The sequence below is a fragment of the Lampris incognitus genome, chromosome 14, assembly GCF_029633865.1.
Source record: "Lampris incognitus isolate fLamInc1 chromosome 14, fLamInc1.hap2, whole genome shotgun sequence".
Taxonomy (NCBI): domain Eukaryota; kingdom Metazoa; phylum Chordata; class Actinopteri; order Lampriformes; family Lampridae; genus Lampris; species Lampris incognitus.
This window is the reverse complement of record NC_079224.1, coordinates 39,930,305-39,952,022: the sequence shown is the minus strand read 5'-3', so window position 1 is coordinate 39,952,022 and position 21,718 is coordinate 39,930,305. Positions and strand designations below refer to the sequence as shown.

The 21,718-nt window shown below is 42.5% G+C and overlaps 1 protein-coding gene across 1 annotated transcript; it reads right to left on the bottom strand.

Moving 5' to 3' along the window:
- Positions 1–166: 166 nt before the first annotated feature.
- Positions 167–20,920, bottom strand: LOC130123585 (cullin-3-like). The gene is made up of 16 exons (XM_056292802.1): positions 20,586–20,920; positions 15,678–15,875; positions 13,873–13,986; positions 10,889–11,049; positions 10,688–10,802; positions 10,383–10,611; positions 10,073–10,218; positions 9,449–9,625; positions 8,941–9,111; positions 8,742–8,849; positions 6,201–6,325; positions 5,997–6,093; positions 3,065–3,199; positions 1,387–1,573; positions 861–1,006; positions 167–721 (listed from the first exon to the last, which is right to left on the bottom strand). Exons 1-16 carry the CDS (start codon positions 20,643–20,645, stop codon positions 590–592), a joined length of 2,301 nt encoding a protein of 766 aa, XP_056148777.1. The 5' UTR covers positions 20,646–20,920; the 3' UTR covers positions 167–589.
- Positions 20,921–21,718: the final 798 nt, after the last annotated feature.

Here is a 21,718-nt window from a genome sequence, read left to right as displayed (position 1 = left end):
GATAAGGGGCTTGATGCCTAATTTAAGCATAAAACCTCAATGTGATGAGGCAACGGCAAGTACAAAACCGTTCTTAAACATGCAGTGGTGTGACGGACCAGCATCTTGATCGGTGGAAAACCAAAGAGCATCAATACTCAATATTTTTATTTCCTTTTTTTTTGTAACAAGCCACATTTCCCGCTGTTTTTCCATAATTTCAATTTTTAGATAATGAAAATAAAAACAATATGGTGCCTCCCCCCCACCCCACCCCCCAAGGGATTCTTTGTAAGGTCGATCTCTACAAGGGTAAAACAGTGAAAAGCTTGAAGCTGGATCCATCCATGTTAAAACTCACAGGGAAAAGGAAGAGTGGAACTCACTTAAAAGAGAGAAAAAAAAATCTTCTAACACTTCATGGATTCATTTGAATTTGACTTTCTTTTTTTTTTTCCAGATTGTGATTGTTTTGTGGTACGGGATGATGACAGCTTCCCAGCATTTATCTTAGAAACTTCCAGTCCATGCGAAACAGTCCAAAAGGGGAGAAAAAAAAATCTATCCCATGCCCTCCTTTCCAGTCTCTTTTTCCTCCACACTGTTCCCTCTATGCAACATAGGTGTACACTTTACGATCCTCAGGTGTCCTCGCCAGGTATTCTCGCTCTATTAGTCCTTCTATACGCTTCTTGATGACCACAGGACTTGGAAGAAAACGCGCCCGCAGCTGCTGGGTAACCTGAGGGGGAGGGAAAAAAAGATAACTTATCTACCACACAACTAAGATGTCTTTCCAAGTTATACATTATTGGTGAAACCAAGTCACGGCCATAACAAACAATGCATAAGATATCAATTTGTGAGCCCTCCCATCCCACCTCTGCCACCAGGACGTTGTGCTGCATCTTCTTCCTGGACTTCATGATGCGGACGATGGCTGCCTCAATCTCGTGCTTCCGGTCATCATCCACCTTTTGCCGCGTCTCTTTCCTCTCAGGGTCCGACTCCCCCTGTTTAGCAGCAACTGGTACAAGAAAATAGGGACACGATAAAGTTTGATACACAGACAAAGATACTACTGACTGTACAATCCCACAAACCACTCATGGTAATCACAGCTCTTTGTGAATATGTCCAACGATTGTTGGGAGATGTGTGAAATTCTCAATTAAGGTGTGAAGATTCATAATTTGAATTCACTTAATTCTACTAATTAGATTCTGTGTAGAGAACGGACATCAGTTGTTGAAGGTGATGGTGATTGTCAGTTTGTAAAAACACATGACTTGAGCGTCTCCCTCCTGACCCGACAGTAATTTGTCCCACTGTGATTGTAATAGTATGGGCTGAATAGACATTTTAAGGTACGTTTTCCTAGAAAGGACAACCACTTCTCACACATACCTGTCTGTATTTTAACTCTGTGCAGTTTGGAAGTGAACTGATCATTGACTGTAAACACGTGACCATTCTCAATCTCCTTGGACTTGGGCTCCTTGGTGAGGACTCTCTGAGTGGGCTTCCCGCAGGCCAACGACTGCAGTGCTCGCACCAGCTCTCTCTCCGGGATGTCCGTCTCCTGCTGGATCTCCTTCACACAGGAAGAGAAAAGGACATCTGGTTAAAAGTCTTTGGCATTTTTAAAATTACAACTGCCCTCCTTCAAGAGTAAGTTTTGGCCTGTGCCTGCCAGGCCAGGGGATCTACCCAGGGGGGCAGATCAAGAGAACAGTGATTGATGGTGGTGTGCGGGGGCTGAAAGTGGAAGTGCTGTAGTAGAACACCACATTCCAGCTTCTCAAGTCTACCCTGAGAGTTTAGCTGACCAACGCTAGCATGTCATCTTTAAACTTGGCTCATATTTTACTAGCCTAATACACTGGACCCCACATGTCGCCTCCATCACATGGGCCTCAGGGTGTTTGAAGCTCCCATGTGAGTAGGAGGCATAGATGTAAATAGAAGTGAAGGATAGACTTTTCTCCCTTAAAGCTACAGTGTGAGGCAGTCTCATCTCTTTTTATTCACATTTATCACCAGGGCAACCAGTTCCACAATACTAAAATCATGCTAAGTGTCCGCGGTGGTGTAGCGGTCTAAGCATCGGCTTTGTGTCGATGCAGTTGCTCACTGGGGACCGGGGTTCGCGCCCCGGTCTCGTCAGATCCGACTATGGCTGGACTCGACGAAGCAGCAATCATTGGCAACGCTGTCTTCGGAAGGGGGATGGAGTCGGCTTGTGTTCGTCACGTGAATGTGTCTCTGTGTGTGTCGGAAAAAACAGTGGTTCGGCCTGAAGTCGCCTTGTCACGAAAGTGGGGAGGCGGTCTCCTTCGAGACTGCCGGCCGGAGAGATGCAGTTGGCGAACGCGTGCAGTACGAGGGTGGGTGTTTGAATTAAAATAGGGATCGATTGGCCACTAAATTGGGAGAAAAAAGGGAAAAATCAGAAACAAATTTATTAAAAAAAAAAAAAAATCATGCCAACACGTTTTCCGCAAGAAAAAATATAACAAGAGGTTTTCTAACTCTTTAAATATGAATCATTGGGAGCAGACTGGGACAGCAGAAAAGCCACAATGTTACATGTGGGAAATCTTAATATTGAAACTGACACGAATATACAACTATTACACTTGTGACATGCACAATTCATTAAAATCATCTATGTGTTTTCTTCTGTGACCTCTGGCAGCAAGATTGTGGGATTTAAACTTAATCCAACAAAAGGTGAAGGACCAGTGAGCTTCCAACGCTCCTTTTAATCAGCATGAGACGGAACAGAATCACACCTAACTGCAGCGGGGTTTTGCTGAGGCATTTTGGAGATTCTCACCCTTGACTGAAGGTGAAACAAGCAAGTTCCAGATGAAAGTATTTTATTTACAAATGGAGCACCAATCAGTTCATTAAAGGGATAAATACAGAGTAAAAAGACTTCCACACTCAATGAATTCCAGAATACTGTAGCCAAAACATTAGCAATTTAAGCAGCAAAGAAGTTCAAGAGCCAAAGACAAAAATATTTCATGAGGAGGGGATTAAGGGAGCCAGATGGAGAGGTGCTCATTTTTGTTCTTACCTCAAAAGTGGATTTCTCCCTGTTGTTGAACAGCATGAGAATGGTCATCTGGAAAGTGGAGACTTGAAGTATGTGCTTGCGGGTATTGGAGCCTGTCACCTGGGCCCCTCCTACACCCATTTCTGAACCATCCTCCTGTGGATAAAGTGTTATAACAGGATCAGACCACACAATATTTTTTTTAATCGTTTAAGATTGACATAGTCAGAGCAGACAATGAGCTCTAAATGTGTCTCGGTCACCAGGTAGGATACACAACACGTTTGAACCTCATCGTCATGGACAGGGAAGAAGGAACGTGATGGAGAAGATGGAACATGTGTCAATCAATCATTCATCATCCAGCTGTATAGATGGTAGGTTGAACAGCTGGCCCTATGGTGTGGCCATAACAACCTGGAGCTGAACACGAAAACCTGCAGATTTCTGGGTTCCACAATCTCCCAGGACCTAAGGTGAGCATCCAATACAGACACAATCATCAAAAACAAGCAGCAGAGGATGTACTTTCTCTGCCAGCTTTGGAAGTTCAACCGGCCTCAGGAGGTGCTGATTCAGTTCTACACTACAATAATCCAGTCTGTCCTGTGCACATCCATCACTGTCTGGTTTGGATCGGGCCACCAAACAGGACAGGGACAGACTACAACGGACAGTTAGGTCTGCAGAGAAATCCTTGGTGCTGACATGCCCTCCATTCAGGACTTATACACATCGAGACTCAGGAAACGGGCAGGCAACATCACTGCAGACCCGTCACAACCTGTTCCAACTCCTCCCCTCTGGTAGGCGCTACAGAGCACTGTACACCAAAACAACCAGATATAAAAACAGTTTCTTTCCGTGGGCTGTCATTCAAATGAACACTTATCATGATCAAATAAATCCAACCATTTTGTATATACCGTACTGTACATTATATGTATACTGGTATGCTCTGTCATGTCCATCTACCGCAGGCATGTATGTAAGTAACCTGCTAACATCTATTTCAGCATATCTGACATATTCTCTGCGCCATTGCACTTTATCACCTCTTATTTTGCCTGTATAAGTCAATCCTTGTGTATACATCTGAGGATTGTTGTGTTGTTATTCTATGTTAAGTACACTGAGAGAGCCACGAAACGGGAGTCAAATTCCATGTATGTGCCAACCTACATGGCCAATAAACTTGATTCTGATTTATAACTTACCACTTAACTGAATTTTACAGAACTGAATTAAACAATTCGAAAAGTATTCAAAATGGATTATGTGCATTTTCACATTTAGAAAAAAATATTTTTCCATCAGCTTTATTTTCATTATATCATTGCCACACAAAAGCTGTACTGTACACCTATTCTAAACACAGAGGGATGCTGCAGGTTTAATGTATTTCATTACATTAAGTCACACTGAACACAAGGGCCTGATACTGAAGTGGACTGGAGTTTTGTGCAGGCAGTTGATGGCCCAATTAACTGCAGCCAATTACAGCAACCCCCCCCCCTGCTCGTTCATTGTCTCCACAGTAACTTGGCCTTAACTGTCTCCATGCATTTATATAATGTGAGCAGGGGCAGAAAATAGTTGGGGGGGCAACTGAGGCAAAGGTATTTTCTGCAAGGATAAGGAAAAGATGATGACAGAAATATTCTCGTACATTTTAAATTCCATTGCTGAGAATTACCCCCACCTCCACCAAGGGCTCCAAATCAAAACCTTAACAGTGGACATTTTAAAGTCTCATACTTGTGTTACTCAAAAAAGCACCACAGACCGAATACTTATTTCCCCGCTGATGGCCAAACAGTTTTTGTTCCAAACATCTTGTAAGTCCCAATGAGCACAAAAGAAGCCAAGTGTGAGCAGCAAGTGTTTGCTCTGAGTTATATTATCATTATCAGTAACTTTTCACTGTCACTGTACAGGGTGGGGGCAACATTCACATCTCAAATTGTGCAAGTGTAGAAGAACAATATCATATCGAACTATAAAAAATTAGATGTAGTTCCACTCCTCACACTGCAGATATCAGATAAACCAGCGGCTCTATGAGGCTGTACTACGGCAGGTAGGACTTTGTAACATCTGTCCAGTGGCTATAGATGAAAAACAGCCTCGTGGCAAACTCTTGTAGCTTTATACCAATTTTTACTAACCTGCACCCAACGCTGATTACTTATAATCTCTTAATTCTTTCTATTTTGAATCAAAATAGGCAATATGCCGCAATGATACAATAAACAACGCTGATGAAAGCATTCATGTTCTAAATGTGAGGGTGCTCAAAATCCATTTTGAATACTGTTCAAATTGTTCAATTCACTCTGGTCGGCTTGTTCTCCTCCACCAGCAGAAAGGTCAAAAATCCACTGACAGTTGGGTGGGGAGAGGCAGTTCTAAACTGATATCTGCAGACCAAATGCACATGGTGTATCCGAAAAACATTAATGAGGACCCAGAGGACTCCAGAAGTAGCTTTTCTTTAGCTGTACTTGTCTTTGGCAACTACAACGAACAAGACAGCCACGACTGTCACTGCACTTTTTGCAATGCGAGCATCCCAGATTGACTCATGGGCTTCAACATGCCCTCCTCACGTAACCACACAACAGCTTTTTTTGCACCAAGCAATCATTGTGCTTCAGAGTAAAACACAGCAAGCACCTATCTTGTCTATCTTTTCACTGCAACTCTGCAGCAAGATTTAGGGAATGACTTTAAAAAGTCTGCAATTTATCTGGGGTTCACATACATGCCGAACCATGGGGGGGGGGGGGGGGGGATACGTACGGATCACGGAGCAACTGCATTCCGTTACACCACAACTAAATCTCAACCCTGGACATACCAATATGTTCTATTTTGTGTGCAGTTAAAATGGCGTTAAAAAAAAGTAAGCTGGATATCAGTGCTGTTGACACGATGTCAATATGGCATCTACCTTCTTGACAGCTCCATAGAAGGTCGCATTGAGGTCAGCAGAGCCCATGTGGTGCTGGAGTGTCAGCTGTCTACCACTGTGTTTGGCCAAGTAGAACCTGTGAAAATAATTTTGAGGTCAAACCTAAATACAATTTGCAGAGAGGCCTGCGTTCAGCCTTCTTGTGTGCGGTAAAAGTCTTCAGTAAACCGAAGAGCCTCCCACCTTCTGAAGACTTCAAAGGCATGTCTCGGGGAGGGGGGTATGGTACATTTGGGCGTGGCTGATTGTGTGGGCCAGTAGCCTGTAGTGAGAACTCTTACTGTTAGGTCAACGCCACCTAGAGACACCTGAAAGAGACGAACATAAAGAGAAACTCACGTTGGCATTTAATACTATGTCCCCACTGATTAGTTTTCATTTTAAAATGGTGTCATTAAAACAAAAACCATCTCCGTCCACACAAGCGTTTTCACACCGTTTAAGAGATCATCTCTGTCCATACTGACATGCCCGAAAACACATAACACATGACCACTCACGTACACTGGGTATGGGCGTGCCGGTGTAAACAGGGAGCAGATTGTCTACTTTGAGGTTGGTTAATCAAAGAAGTTATAGCGTAACGGTCTATTCCATTGCCTTCCAACACAGGGATCACCTGTTCGAATCCCCGTGTTACCTCCGGCTTGGTCGGGTGTCCCTACAGACACAACTGGCTGTGTCTGCAGGTGGGAAGCCGGATGTGGGTATGCATCGCTGCACTAGCGCCTCCTCTGGTTGGTCGGGGCGCCTGTTCGGGAGGGGGGGGGGGACTGGGGGGGAATAGCGTGATCATCCCATGTGCTACGTCCCCCTGGTGAAACGAAACTCCTCACTGTCAGGTGAAAAGAAGTGGCTGGCGACTCCACATGTATCGGAGGAGACATGTGGTAGTCTGCAGCCCTCCCTGGATCAGCAGACGGGTTGGAGCAGCGACTCAGCTCGGAAGAGTGGGGTGACTGACCAGGTACAATTGGGGAGAAAAAAAAAAGGGGGGGATCACAGAAGATTGAATCAGTTCATCTAGATACGTTTATTGACAGATACGTTTCATCACTCAACTAAGTGACCTCTTAAGTATAAATTGACTGCAGGTATCCCCACCCTTATAAACAATACTGTTGCATAACGACCGAAACCAACGACCACTTTCATATGCAAATATGGGTGTGACCATTAACTAGAGTTTCATTTGCCATGTGTACTATTCACAGAGGATTAGGGAATGTTGCAATTGCAGCATGGTAAGATAGGGACAGATGCATAACGACCGAAAGCAAAGACCAGTTTCATATGCAAATATGGGTGTGACCACTAACCAAAGTTTCGAAGGTCATGTGTATTATTCACAAAGGATTTGGGAATGTTTGCAATCACAGCATTGCAAGATGGTGACAGATGTACTCTTACCCCCCTCCCCCCCTCGGTTCAAGGATGGTCGTTCCCTCTTAAACATAGATGGCCTTTGACTCCCCGTTCAAACCAACGTTCCTCCCTATCAAGGATGTGCACATCCTCATCGTTGAAAGAGTGGCCACTGTCCTGTAGATGGGTGTAGACTGCTGAGTCCTGGCCTGACGTGTTAGCTCTCCTGTGTTGTGCCATTCTTTTGGCCAGCGTCTGTTTAGTTTCCCCAATGTGTAAGTCATGGCACTATATATTGCTCTGTTTGTGCCAGGGGACCCGATCCTTGGGGTGGACCAACTTCTGGTGCAAGCGTGTTTTCGGGTTTGAAATCAATAGTAATGAATAGTACACATGGCCATTGAAACTCTAGTTAATGGTCACACCCATATTTGCATATGAAACTGGTCGTTGGTTTCGGTCGTTAAGTAACAGGATTGTACTATATTGTTTATAGGGGGTGGAGATACCTGCAGTCAGTCTGGACTGAAGATGTCACTCAATTGAGTAATGAAACGTGTCTGTCAATAAACATATCCAGATGAATCAATTCAACCTTCTTTGGTTTTCTTACCCGGATTATTGAGCATGCATCAAGACATTCGGTGGTTGGTTGCTTAGTTGCAGAAAATACTACGGAGGAAAAACAGCAACGCCTCTGGACATGGGAACTGTCTAAAATCACTCGAGTAATAGCTTGCCTCCTGCACATGTAGGCAGTAGTAGCAGTGTAAAATGCCGAATTTAACTGCACAACAGCTGCTAGTGTAGACAAGGACGTCAGCAAGATGTAATTCATCATCCACGTTGTTTTAATTACTGACAGTCAAGGCTGATGTCATTTGTTTTCTTCTGGAAAAGGGTCATGTGATAGAGGTGTGACAAATCAGGGAAGGAGATGTCGTGACGGATAAGGCCCAATCAGGGAGCGAATGTGGGTGTCTGCGTCATCATTTTCATTCAGTCCATTCAGACTAAAACGCAATCCTGGAGTTTTCAAACTAAAATGGGGTCAGCAGCATTTTCAAAAGTCTCCATTTTAGGGGTTCGAAAATGTTGCAGTAGTGTGGACGCTAGGTGCAAAAGTTATGCATTTTAAAATGAAAACATATCAGTGTGGATGTAGCCTAAGAATGAGCTTTGAAAACACTGCATCCAACTCACTAAGCAATCTAATTACCAGTCCTTACATCTCCAGTCAAATATGATCAGTACAGAAATGGTTTGACTTTTTTTTTTAAGTTTTGTGATTTCTTAATGATTTGGTTAGCTTCCTTTGTGCGCCCTTTTTAGAAATGAGGGCTGTTTGGACTTTCTTACCCCTGTGGACTGTAAGTGTTGCCTGAACTCATCCATCGTGGTGTTGGAGATGCTCATGTCTCTGAACATCCCTTCCAGTTTAGATGTAAACTGACAACCGCATTCCGTCTGCAAAGAGGAGGGACAGGGAATTATGGTTGGGTGGGAATGAGCGGCAGGAAAAAAAACCCACTGTGATGCACAGCTCCCCTCCTCTTACCTTGAGCTTGGAGATCATGTTCTTCTCAGAGTCGTCGGAGACACTCTTGTTGGTGAGCAGCCTGCGGGCCAGGTGCTGTTTGTAATACCTTTCAAACACGTCCTTCTCTTGCATGAACCTGAACAACACCATGGCTTTGTCCAGGATTGACTCTACCTCCTGCTCTGTCAACTGGACACAAGACGAGAAAACAAAGAATGAGCTGAAGGGCAGTCAAACTGTGAATAAATGGGGTTAACAGAGAGCAGTACATGCAAATGACAAGACAGTCCTTCATAAAAGAAGCTGAGGTGATCACCGCAGCAAAATAACTATTAGATTAAGAAAGACTTGTTTTGCTGTATAAATTATTTATAATATGGTTCAGGCACCTTGGGTAAATGATGCTAAAAGCAAAGGAAGGAAAAAAAACAAATCTAAACCTATCCAAATATTGGAGGTTTTAATCTTACAGATCTTCACATTAAGTAAAATGCTGCTTCTATACTCTTGGAATTTAACCACATACCCCTTTGACTCCTTTCTTGAGCTTATCGTCAATGAAGAGGGACAGGTACTCTGGTGAGCGAGTATTGAGGTTGAGGAAATACTCAAAGTCTCCTGCAATGGTTTGCTTGAAGAGTCTGTCATTGCTGAAGGACTCGAGGAGAAAACGGTCAAATCGCGTCTTCAGGTCCAGCAAGCCCTGTTGGAAGGCAATTATGCGAATCACTTTATAAATCTAAAAAATCATATCTTTGATTACCATGTAAAATTTAGTTTAGATGCTTCAGGGAAACTCCATGACCCTAAACTGGATTACTCGGGTATAGATAAGAGATGGATAGACTTCAGTGAATGAGAATGTCTATAAGATGTACCAGTAGATTCATAAGGGTGATGGCGACCACTAATATGTTGTCACCATTTCAAAACTTGAATTAATGTATTAGTTATCATGGTTGTCTGATTTGGGTTTCTATGCAAATGCTGGCTAGATTATGGCACTATGCCATTGCTGTCATATCCTGTGTATTAGTAAATGCATTTTTGAGCATGGCTTTTCAATTCACAGAAGGTAGCATTCTTTTAAGAGTAACTAATTAAACTAAAACTGGAATTTTTGAGTAAGTGACCCTCAGGACAAACACACCTGGATGTAGTCAACAGGGTTCTTGCCCTCTCCCTCCTCCGACACCAGAGCCTTGCCCTGCTCTCTTAGATAGGAACTCATGCACTCACACATGGTCTTCAAACCATTTGGCACACGACTAAAAAGCTTGTACATGCAGCCCAGGTCTGAAAGAAGAGTAAAGGAAGAGAATGAATTTATATTTAGTAACTACATTGTAAAGTTGAAAAATACACAAGTTCCTTGCTTGCTATCGACTAGCACCCATGCAGAAGTATATGACATTGAAACGAAGGGGACATTTTTGTATGGCGATTCCAAGGTCCTTTACCTTCAGTCTTGCCATTCTTGAGCATATGAACCAGGCCAGAGTTCTCCATCTCCACAATGGTCTTCATATGTTTGGAGATGAGCTCCCTTTCCACCACCTTGACGATGGGCTCCTCTGTGGACTTGTCCAGGCAGTGCATCACCCGCTCAATCTCCTCATTTATCCTGGCCTCCACCTTCTTGATGTAGACGCTGGCACTGTTCTCTGCCAAGAACTTTTGGCTTTCCATCTGATGAAGGGGTTGATTTGTCACAAAAGGTTCTCCATGGTCACAAGAACACAGAAGCATTGAGGCACCAACTCACCTGAAAGAACTCAGCAGACATGTCTAAGAAGGGACCTTCAAAGTCTTCCTCATATACAGATCTGCCTTCCAGACCGAGAATCATCAGCATTTGACAGGCATTCCTAATTGCTCCCCTGCAAATGTGGAACAGTTTTTGATAAGGACATGATAAAAAGATAGTAAGGAATGCGACTAGTGGCCAAACACGAGTCCAGTCTACCTGTCTACCACCTCTCCCTTCCTCTCACGTGCGATCATATCCAGTAAGGTCTGTCGGAGGTGGTCTCGAATGCACCCATAGCGCACCACCTGGTCCCTGAAGATTATTAGGCCCAGGTTGTACACATTCTCCACATTATTTTGCTGAACATAGACCCTGTCCTGGATTCAAATGGGGAGAGAATGGGAGCAAAAACGACATCAGAAAATACGGTACCACAGTCATTCAAATCAGCTTTTCAACATTCAGGTTCAATGTAATTAAAAAATAGCTTCAAAAAGTTTGTAAATTTGCAAACTAGTCAACCTTTCAAATTCAGATTTCTAATTCAACTCTCAAAACATTCAGATTTTGCCAGCATCCAAGTGCTTAGGAAAGGCAGCCAGTAGTAGATATGTTAAACCCAGACTTTCATTCACTAGTCTGCTCCAAAAAGGATGTCACCTGAAAATAGCTGGTTATTGTTTGAAGTTGTTTGTTGAAGTTACAGTCAGGCCACATATTTTGATGGCTGTCACAAAAATGGTGACCGCTATACAAATATATAATCCCAGGCTTGTATCCAACATTATACAACAAGGAGAGAGGACGACAAGTTACCTGAAAAGATTTGGTTAATGAGGTTGTTTACACAAGTTAAAATATGGTCATATATTCTGATGATATGGTGACATTTTCTCCTGTAAGGCCACTTTACAACAGGCTGAAAAGGCTTTTTATTGCTTTTTAACATGAAATGTACAAATGTCCTCAGCATTAACCTAACGCAATCACATAAAACACCAATTCTATCAGTTTACCAAAGATTTGTTTCATCATGTTAGTGGGATTTTGTGTTCACTAATGAATTCCACTTCTCATTGTTGTTTTCCAATAAAAAACTTTATTTTCATAGAATGTTAAGACACAGGGCACACCTTGCAAAACACCAGCAGTGCTGAGCCAGAAACCAAACGCCCCTCACAAACCTGACACACTTGTTTGTTTCATGACCCCGGTGTTTTCAAGTACAATTTGAAGCCAGCTTGTCTTAGTGGTAGGAATGCAGTGCTGCAGCAGTGCCTTCACGTCAAAGCTTACACAGATGCCAATGGCAATTCACACTTTCATCAGTTAATTCAAAAACATTCTCATTACCTATTGCTTGCATTGATATGATCATCCATTGCATGGGAACTTATTCTTATGAAATTATCCATTGTTTTTCCTTGAACTGAATTCCACTTTAGAGCTCACTGCACACACATGATAATCATTTCTAGCTTGAGCATGCAGCAAAATATACATCAGTTAACATGTCAACACTCCGTATCAACTGTCATGGCATTTGTAAATCACATCAGCTTTATTCCATGCCAAGGAAGTTGTACAAACTCCCCTCCCATGATTCTCAGTGTTTCAGTAACTACAATAATAGCAGGATGAAATCGCTTGTTGCTCTTGATTTCAACAAACAGTAGCCTGCTTACGATGGCTTCATAGCACCTTTGAGACCATGCATATAGAATGAAAAGGGAGGCATCACCTATATCATATGCTCAAAGGACACCAGATACAACAGGAAACCAATTTCAGTGGAACACCTGCAATAGATTACTTCCACGGATTTGATCCAGATTTGACAGTACTTTTCACTTTCCTGATTGGTTGGAAAGTAGCTTGACTATATCTGCTAGTTGCAGCTCTTCCTAACTACCTGTTAGGAAGAGCTGTTGAGCGATGTTCTCGGATGTACATCACTTTGGATAAAAGCGTCCGCTAAATTAAATTGTAAAATGAAATGCTGGCAAAATCTGAAAGCTTTTTGAGAGCTGAATTCTAAAGTTTGAATACAGCTTGCAAATTTGAACTACTTTTCCCATCCATCCATTATCCAAACCGCTTATCCTGCTCTCAGGGTCGTGGGGATGCTGGAGCCTATCCCAGCAGCCATTGGGCGGCAGGCGGGGGGAGACACCCTGGACGGGCCGCCAGGCCGTCACAGGGCCGAACTACTTTTTAATTATGAAATTGCTTTTCAATTAAGCTGAAAAACAAACTCAAAGAAGGACATAAAAATTCAGTCTTTTATTCCGATTTCAAATCAAATAGATTAAAGGTGAAACAAAGAACACAGGATTCAAATTCTGTACTCTGTGTACCATGACGAATGCTCATATAAAACTTTCAAAACAAATTCCCCAAATAGATCATTCCATGTTTCCATTCCTCACTGAAAATATTAGTCAGTAAGGTCATATACTTTAAAAGACATTTATAACAGTGTAAACGCATTTAGTAACTACAGCACAGCGACAATTTCCGCCTCTCCTCTAGAGGTCAGCAAGAAACGGCAATAGCGGGCTGCTCTCATTGCAGAAACGTAGCTGGCCTTAGCTCTGCAGCAGCTGAACAAAACAAAGCTGCTCAGGGGTAAAAGAATGAGGGGGGAAAGGAGAGAGGAATGAAGAGCGTGAACCAAACTGAAAAAAGCAAGACAGCACTGAAGAATTCAATAGTGGCTGTGTCATTCTTTGGCCCTGCTCGAACCTCCATCAAGAGCTTTTTCACTCTCTCTCACACATGTGCACCCGAGCCCACAGACCCACTGGCCTTATTGCCTGTTTAAATAAATCAACTAGTCCTGCCAGTTGCCCAACAAAAAGAATAAAATAACAGAGGGTCTTTGTTCTGCCAACCAAAAAACAGCACCTTATAGTCAAAGTCCAGCTAGGGCTGTAGGTGAGGGTGGCAGAAGGTGAACACAGAGGGCCATTCCGGAAAGAAAAAAAATATGAATGCCGAGGCAAACCAATCTGACTGGCACACACCTCTGCAGAGCCATCTGGGACTTTAGGAGAAACCTTTAAAATGTCATACTGACCACAAAATGAAAGGCTACAGGCACTGCAGGGAAGAGACGGCTATTTGCTATGTAAATGCTTAATGACTACTAGCCAACTATTCAAATGAGTATGATAAAACGAGCACAGCAGGCCACTTACCATGTACATGAGGATGTCTCTGATCATCACCATAGCAGTCTGATGGTCATTCCAAGCTTGGTTCAGTGTTTGTAGGAAGTTATTGTTTAAAGAGTTTAGGACATCTTCCCGCACCTGAAATGACAGGAAGACGGATGTCATCACAAGTCAGGCTATCCGCAACCAATTTCGGATGCATGTAGGTCAAGGAGAAATTATGCTAACAAATAAGACATTAAACTCTAGTAGATGGGAAATTCAATCAGGTGAAATAGGGGGTTACAACCATGCCTGGGTGTTACATGCAATACTGATAATACATGGTGATGCTGAATTCCAGTTAAGTGAAGCTGCCGAGTCATGCTTGTGTTCAAAACTGGGGAGTGCCAGACAAGCTTGTGAGACTGTAAACTCTAAAATACAGTGACGTAGCAATACTGCAGGTGCTCAAACCTGGCCACAAAAGAAAATGAGAAAAAGCTGCAAAAGATGGCCTCACTGAAGGCCTCTCAGTCAGGCTGAGATTTTGCTACAAGCATGCAAGTGTGGAATATGAATAACCCCATGTGCAAGAAGGGCTATAATTCTTCAAGCATTGTGGGTCACTTTCATGTTTTGCAGAATTTAAGTGTTTCAGCCTGTATAACATTGCATCCCTTTACCGAAAATGGTAATACACACTGAAATGTTTAGGTTTTTTTTTTAACCCACCACAATCAGCTGCCAGAGGAGGGGACACGTCAGAGAAATGGCACTACAGAATATTCAGCTATACTTTCTATGAAGCTTGCATCTATAACGCCCTATAAGCATCTATAACACCCTATAAGTGTAGCTGTAAGTCATTGTAAGATTCATTAAAACCATGTATACGCCCTCACAACACCTCATAATCACCCTTATGATACATTGTCAATTTAAAACGGATTTATGCATTGTAAATATGTCATCATTAGCTTGTTTGTCTGTGAAATGTTACAATGCATCATAGCCATCTTGTTTTGTTGAAGTTTTGTAGAGATGCATAATGAGACTTCGGTGCTATTTCAGTCTTCAGCCATAGCCGTTAGTCATTGTAATACACATTATAGGAAAGTATAGGCGTTATAGACGCAATACATGCTTACAGGGCATTATAGATGCTTATAGAGCATTATAGATGCTTATAGGGCATAATAAATGCAAGCTTCATAGAAACTGTTACCGAATATTCTCCTGATGTCTACTCTTTTTGTCTTGACGCATGCTCAATAATCCAGGTGAGAAAATCAAATAAGGTTGAATCAGTTCATGTGGATACAACATTTATTGAGAGATACGTTTCATCACTCAACTACGTGACATCTTCAGTCTAAACTGACCGCAGGTATCTCATTCCTTATAAACAATACAGTACAATACACTGTCTAACGACCGGAACCAATGACCATCCCTGAACCAAGGGGGGGGCCTAAGAGTACATCTGTCGCCATTTTACAATGCTGTGATTGCAACTATTCCCCAATCCTCTGTGAATAGTACACATGGCCATTGAAACTCTAGTTAAGGTCATACCCATATTTGCATATGAACCTGGTTGGGGGTTTCAGTCATTATGCAACTGTATTGTACTATACTGTTTATAAGGGTGGGGATACCTGCAGTCAGTTTAGACTGAAGATGTCACTTAGTTGAGTGATGAAACATATCTGTCAATAAACACTGTAGCCGGATGATTTGATTCAAGCTTCTTTGATATACTCTTTTCTTGTTTGCTGGGCTACTTCAACATTTTAAAGACGGTCAATGAAAGCAACAGTGCATCATTAGAAAATGCAGCCTTTTACTTTGTTGATGAGGTGTTCGGTGACAACCTCCCGCAGGCCTGTGTAGAGCTTCTCCCCATGCTTGTGGAGCACCATGGTGTAGGCGTTCCTATAAAGCTCCTCAAAGCTCAACCCACTGTTGTTCTTCCTCTGGATTTCCTGGATGGCATTTTTCAGAAGGTCCCAGATGTTGTTGACATACTTTTCATCCATTGTCATCTACAAAGGCACAGAAAGATAAATACGGAGGTTGATCCTCTTTCATTTTCATTTCACATTAAGTAATCCTGGATAGTGAAACGCTTAAATCTTCGAGATTAAAAATTAATAAGACAGTAATGCTACTGTGCAAGACACAAATATTATGAGTAACGCAGTACTGCCTGCCAAGATTTTCACTGAACTCATCCTACAGGTTAAGGTTGTCATGATCATGAAATTCTACTTGATGGTTAACTGTCATACAAATAATTGTGATAAACGACTTGTTTTTTGTTCAATTCATGCCACCATTATGGTATCAGCCTAATAATAATGTAATAGGCTAAAACCTTATGAAGAAGAGTAATTTATTGACATTAAACATCGAAACACAAATAAAAATGTTGTAAGCTTTTTAGTCTTTGTAATCTTTTCCACAGACAAATGAATTACCAATTGCTTCCCCCAAGTTATCGGGCTCTCCTTTTTTATTTGACTTTAAGACCAATGTGACCACAGCGCTGCTGTTGCGTTTGGCTTTGTAACCACACCTACACTTATACCCATGTTTCAATAGCTGCACATCGGTCATTGGCATAGCAGAGCAGTGTCACTATGACACATCAACTATTCTGAAATAATGTTTTACCTCTCGCTCTGCTGCAAATAGATTTGTTTAACAAAAAAAAACCTGTGGCAGAATGTCTCCAGCCAGTCTAATTGGCTCAGGACATGTTAATTAGATAATGCAGAAAATATGCTTGGAAGGAAACATAGCTTTGTTTTTCCCTGCTGCATACTTTTGAAAATAAAATCAAGCTTCCTTCTATGTTACTTCACTGCCTTGAACTACTTTTTTATTATGTTAGACAGGCCTACACAATAGTTTTACAACAAGTTTGTGGCTCCACTGGGGATCTCCGTCACAGACATGAATGACTGCAATGTTGAAAGAGGGCTCAACAGCCATTCGATTAAAAACAACGAACAAAACCACCAGAATTGTAACAGCTACATTAAAACTAATACTTGGCTGAGGTGGGCTTTTTTTACTTGGAGTTAAAAAGTTTATGTGACAATTAGGCAATGAAAATGCACTTGTTGACAAAATAATAATGTAGCAAATATGTGACAGGTGAACTTTTTGATCTAACTGCATTGCACAGTCATTCTACACTGGTTTAAACATGCTGGAATTGAGGAACAAATAACTGTGGGTAAATAACCTCCGGCATAACTTTACCATGAGCTATGAAACTCACGACTGTACCAGTAGGGCAAACTCTGCTATAAATAAGGTCTTGTTCTTAAAATTCCCTTAAAATTCGACAGAAACATACGGCTGTATGCAAAATGATCTCGACCAGCTCAAATAATCATAATCGGGCGATTATATAACGATTAATGATTGTGACAAGCTGACATACAGGTTGACAACATTCTGCTTTACACATGTGGAACTTTTCATACAGGCTACGGCCTTGATGAGCACAGAAGAGGCTCTACCTGGAAGCTCAGTTTCTATACATTTTCATATATAATGTCAACCGCTCAATTTCTGATATTTTCTGGAGATGTTTTGGTGACATCTTAATCTGGGCATCAAATTTGGCATCCAGATAAGGAATGGGGCATTTACTTCTCAAGCATCAGTTATGACCGCAATAATGTGACAGCTAGTAATGTATGGGGGGGGGGGCAGATTGAATGATAATAAAACTCATTAGCAAAAGTGAATGATAAGGTAGTCCTGGGGAAGGGAGTATTTTGTCAGGCAAGGCTGACTATTTTGTATATGAAACATACCATCCATCCATCTATCCATCATCCAAACGCTTATCAGGGTTGCAGGGGATGCTGGAGCCTATCCCGGCAGTCATTGGGCGGCAGGCGGGGAGACACCCTGGACAGGCCACCAGGCCATCACCACTATATACCTTTATTTTAAACCAGTGCGCAGCCTAAAATCACTTGATTTAGTCTGACTTGATAAAATCATCTTTTCAATAGGACTACAACATCATTTATTATGGTTAAAAAGTCCCATGATTATTAAAATCTTTGAATAAGTTGTGCTCCTCCCCTCTCCTCCACATGAACTCACGAAATGAATGATTAAATTAATGCTACATGTTTGAGCAACGTGATGAAAAAATATGACAAAAAATGTCAGGTTTAGCATGGCTAGTCATTAAGGGTGTAACAATGCACCATGGCACAATATTTCCGATTCAAAAATATAACGATACCCATTGTGAAGCTGAAAAATTGATTATGATGTTGATATAATTTATCATTGTTATCGCAAGAGGGTGCAATAGACAATTTCCGTTTTGCTTCACTGACCTGTTGTTTACCCTGACCGTAGTGGCCGTAGTGGCCGTAGTGATCGAATGTTGGCAAGACAATGGAGGAGGAGGTGGAAATAGAGGATGCTCTGTTAAACTTTAAGGCATTAAGGCAGTTGTATGGCATAACTTTGGTTTTCCAGCATGGAGGCAAGAAAATGGTGACAAGATGGACGAACAAAGACTATTTGCAAGCTCTACCAGTGCACTATGGCTTACACAATGGCTAACACCACTAACATGCTCCACCATCTACAACTGCATCATAAGGACAAGCTACAGTCACCGCCTGATAGATTAGCAAGAGGCCAAACAACACTTGCTGCACCACCTCTGGCATAAAGTCAGCGGGAGAAAGAGATAATACAAAGCATCGGCATTTTTATTGCCAAAGACACGAGACGTTTTCAGTAGTTGAGGATGAAGGATTTCAAAAACTTGTCAACACGCCGGAGCCCAAATATCACATTACGTCCCGTATACATTTCAACAAATCTGTAGTTCCTGCCATCTATGAAGAAGTTAAGGTAAAGTTTAAAGAAGCCCTCCAGAAGGCCGAGAGAGTCACGATAACCACAGACGGCTGGACCTCTCATGCTACCTAAAGTTACATAACCACCACAGCCCACATCATCAACCGCCAGTGGGAAATGGTGAATTTTGTTCTCCAAACACACACGACGCTTGAATCACACACTGGTCAAAATATTGTTGAGGTGCTGAAAGTGGCCGTTAATGAATGAATAAGAACTGTGCGATCTTAGTTTGTTTTCAGTCTTATTTTGTCAATTATATTGTGAGTGTATCAAACCACGAGCCCTGAATTGTCTCTCGAACCACATCGTGAGTTGAGGGTATCGTTACACCCCTACTAGTCATGCAAGCTAAAGCGACAACGATAATTCATACTTGGTCTTATTGCAAACTTCATTAGGTTGGGAGAACATAATGATTCTCTGTGAATGTTCTCATTCATCCAGGTCATGGTTATCCAAAGGAACTGAATCGAGTGCAACTGGATTCACGGCTATATATACCAAGTCCAGTTGCACTCGATTCAATTCCTTTGGATAATGATTCTCATCTACACATTCAGTCTAACATGGGCACAAAATCATTCTTTTTCCATCTCATTTCTCATGAAAGCACAACCAGAGAGCATAAAACCACAAATATGCCAATCTAGGCTCTAAAAAGCGAACTACTATGAGTTTTACAGCCACAGCAATTTGCTGTGGACTGATTTATACTAAGACCTTTAAAAAGTCATAGCAGGAGGTTGTCTCAATGGTTAACTAGAACACAATGAGCAGAAAGTAAGACAAAACATTCGTTTCTAAGTTGGCGATCCAGATATTAAGTGGGTTTAAAGCAGTCATTTTAAGGGAGGAAATTTGACCAATAGTAGACAATGGAGAGAAATCCTGATCCTTCAACAGACATGTAGACACATTTGAGTGACACTGTTTTTTCACTCACTCACAGGCACATTTTGTCACAAACCTAACATACAGCAATCAAGAAGCTATATGAGAAAAGGCCTGCTTATCGAAAACCTGTGCCCGGGTGCAGGTTAATTGGATATGTGGTCACACAGCCTAGGATATTATAAGATGATCCATTGATCGTTACTTAAATCTTTATGACATTATGAAGGACAAGGAAATTAGGGCTGGCAGGTCGTTTTGCAAAGTGATGACGCAAACTGGCTAAACTCTAGCGAGATGGGGGGTCAGTGGCATTTCGTAATGAAAACAGCAGGACGACAGCAACAATCGTCATTTAACGCAGTTGAGCAGCACTTGAAGCATTAAGTGCGTTAGCTCCCAATCTACCATGGAACGACGATAGTCACTTTGCTCTCACCCGTCACTTAATTGTTTATCTTTGTTAACAACCCCCCGCAAGTTGCTACTCAGCTGTGTGAAATTAGTGGTCTGAGTTGAGCAGCTAACACTAAAGTTAGCCAAATAAAGTTAGCTGCTCCTCTAACGTAACGTTAGCTGACATTAGTTGCTGACTGAGCGCAACTTGGCTAACGTCAACTTAGCCAAAATCAACAGGCCTGCTAGCTCTCCTTACTGGCTAGCTGGGGCTCCGCTCGCTATGCTTGCTAGCACAGGGTAACGCTGGGTGACGATGGCAATTTCGTGGAGTTAGACAGCGGGGGTGTTTGACCATTTCAGAACTGCGGGGCCACCTTGCTAGCCGGGTGTAAGAAAGTTAGCCGGCTAACTGTAGCTCCAGCTTGGCACGGGTACGCGTTGTGTCGCGCTAGCGCGGCTAGCCAAGCTAGTTAGCACTTGTTGGGTTAGCAATCCCCAGCCCTCGCGTCTCACAGCCAGCCGTCTCGGTTCTCAGACGGCCGGTAAATACTCACAGGAAAGGCTCGTATCCTCATCTTGGTGTCCTTCTTGGTGCTGCCTTTAATATTGGACATGTTTAGTTGGGGGGGCGACTGTCGTTTCTAAGTCAACACGAAAGACTACATTAAAAGCGGCTGCGATTATCTTCCAAGCAAATGGTGAAGCGGTAGGGGCAAACTCCTTGACCTTCCCCTTCGGAATCGGGTCCCGTCTGTCCCCGCTGTCTGTTGTTGTCACTCGCTCCCTCCTCGGTGTTTTCGGCTAACGCTAGCTAGTTCGCGGTGATGGCGGACTGGAGAGTGTACTGCGCAACGGCGAAATCGCGCGAGAGGGAAGCAACAGGTGCGTCCTGCAGGTTGAGGACGGAGTCTCTCGCCGGCGGGCGATTATGAAGACGGTGTGTGAGGACCGTCCCGTTTTGCTTTGTTTTGCTTTTGCATGTCTTACCCCATGTACTACAAACGCAGGCTATATTACATATTTTATATATATATATATATATATATATATATATATATATATATATATATATATATATGTGTGTGTGTGTGTGTGTGTGTGTGTGTATATATATATATATATATATATATATATATATATAGTTCCTCTCCTCATTAGTCGAGCACTCACAACACCATTGACGGTTTCGGAAAAAAACGCTATATATACTGTAGCGAATTCGGGGGACAATGCAACCGCAGGAACTGCCGCGGCCGGGACGCGAACCCGTATCGCAGGAGGCATCGCTAACCACTCGACTAAAGGGTCAGACCCGTGTGCCAGCGTGTCTACTTATCCATGCACGTTGCTCGGGGGGGCAGCCCGCGGAACCGCCACAGCCGGGACGCGAACTCGTATCTCCTGCACCGCAAGCGACAACGTTAACCAGTCGACTTAAGGGTCCGACCCGTTAGTCAAGGACCAACGTGTCTACTTATCCATGCACGTTACAATATATACATTCAACAACACAACAACAACATTGACGGTTTCGGAAAAAAACGTTATATCTATATATATCGGCACTATGTACAGATACATTTGGCATATTGATCGCAACTACATACCTCCTCTGTGTAAACTGTTACATTTCCATGCCAACTGTTGTTACGTTCTGATTCCACGTGTGACGTAAGTTCAGTTTAAA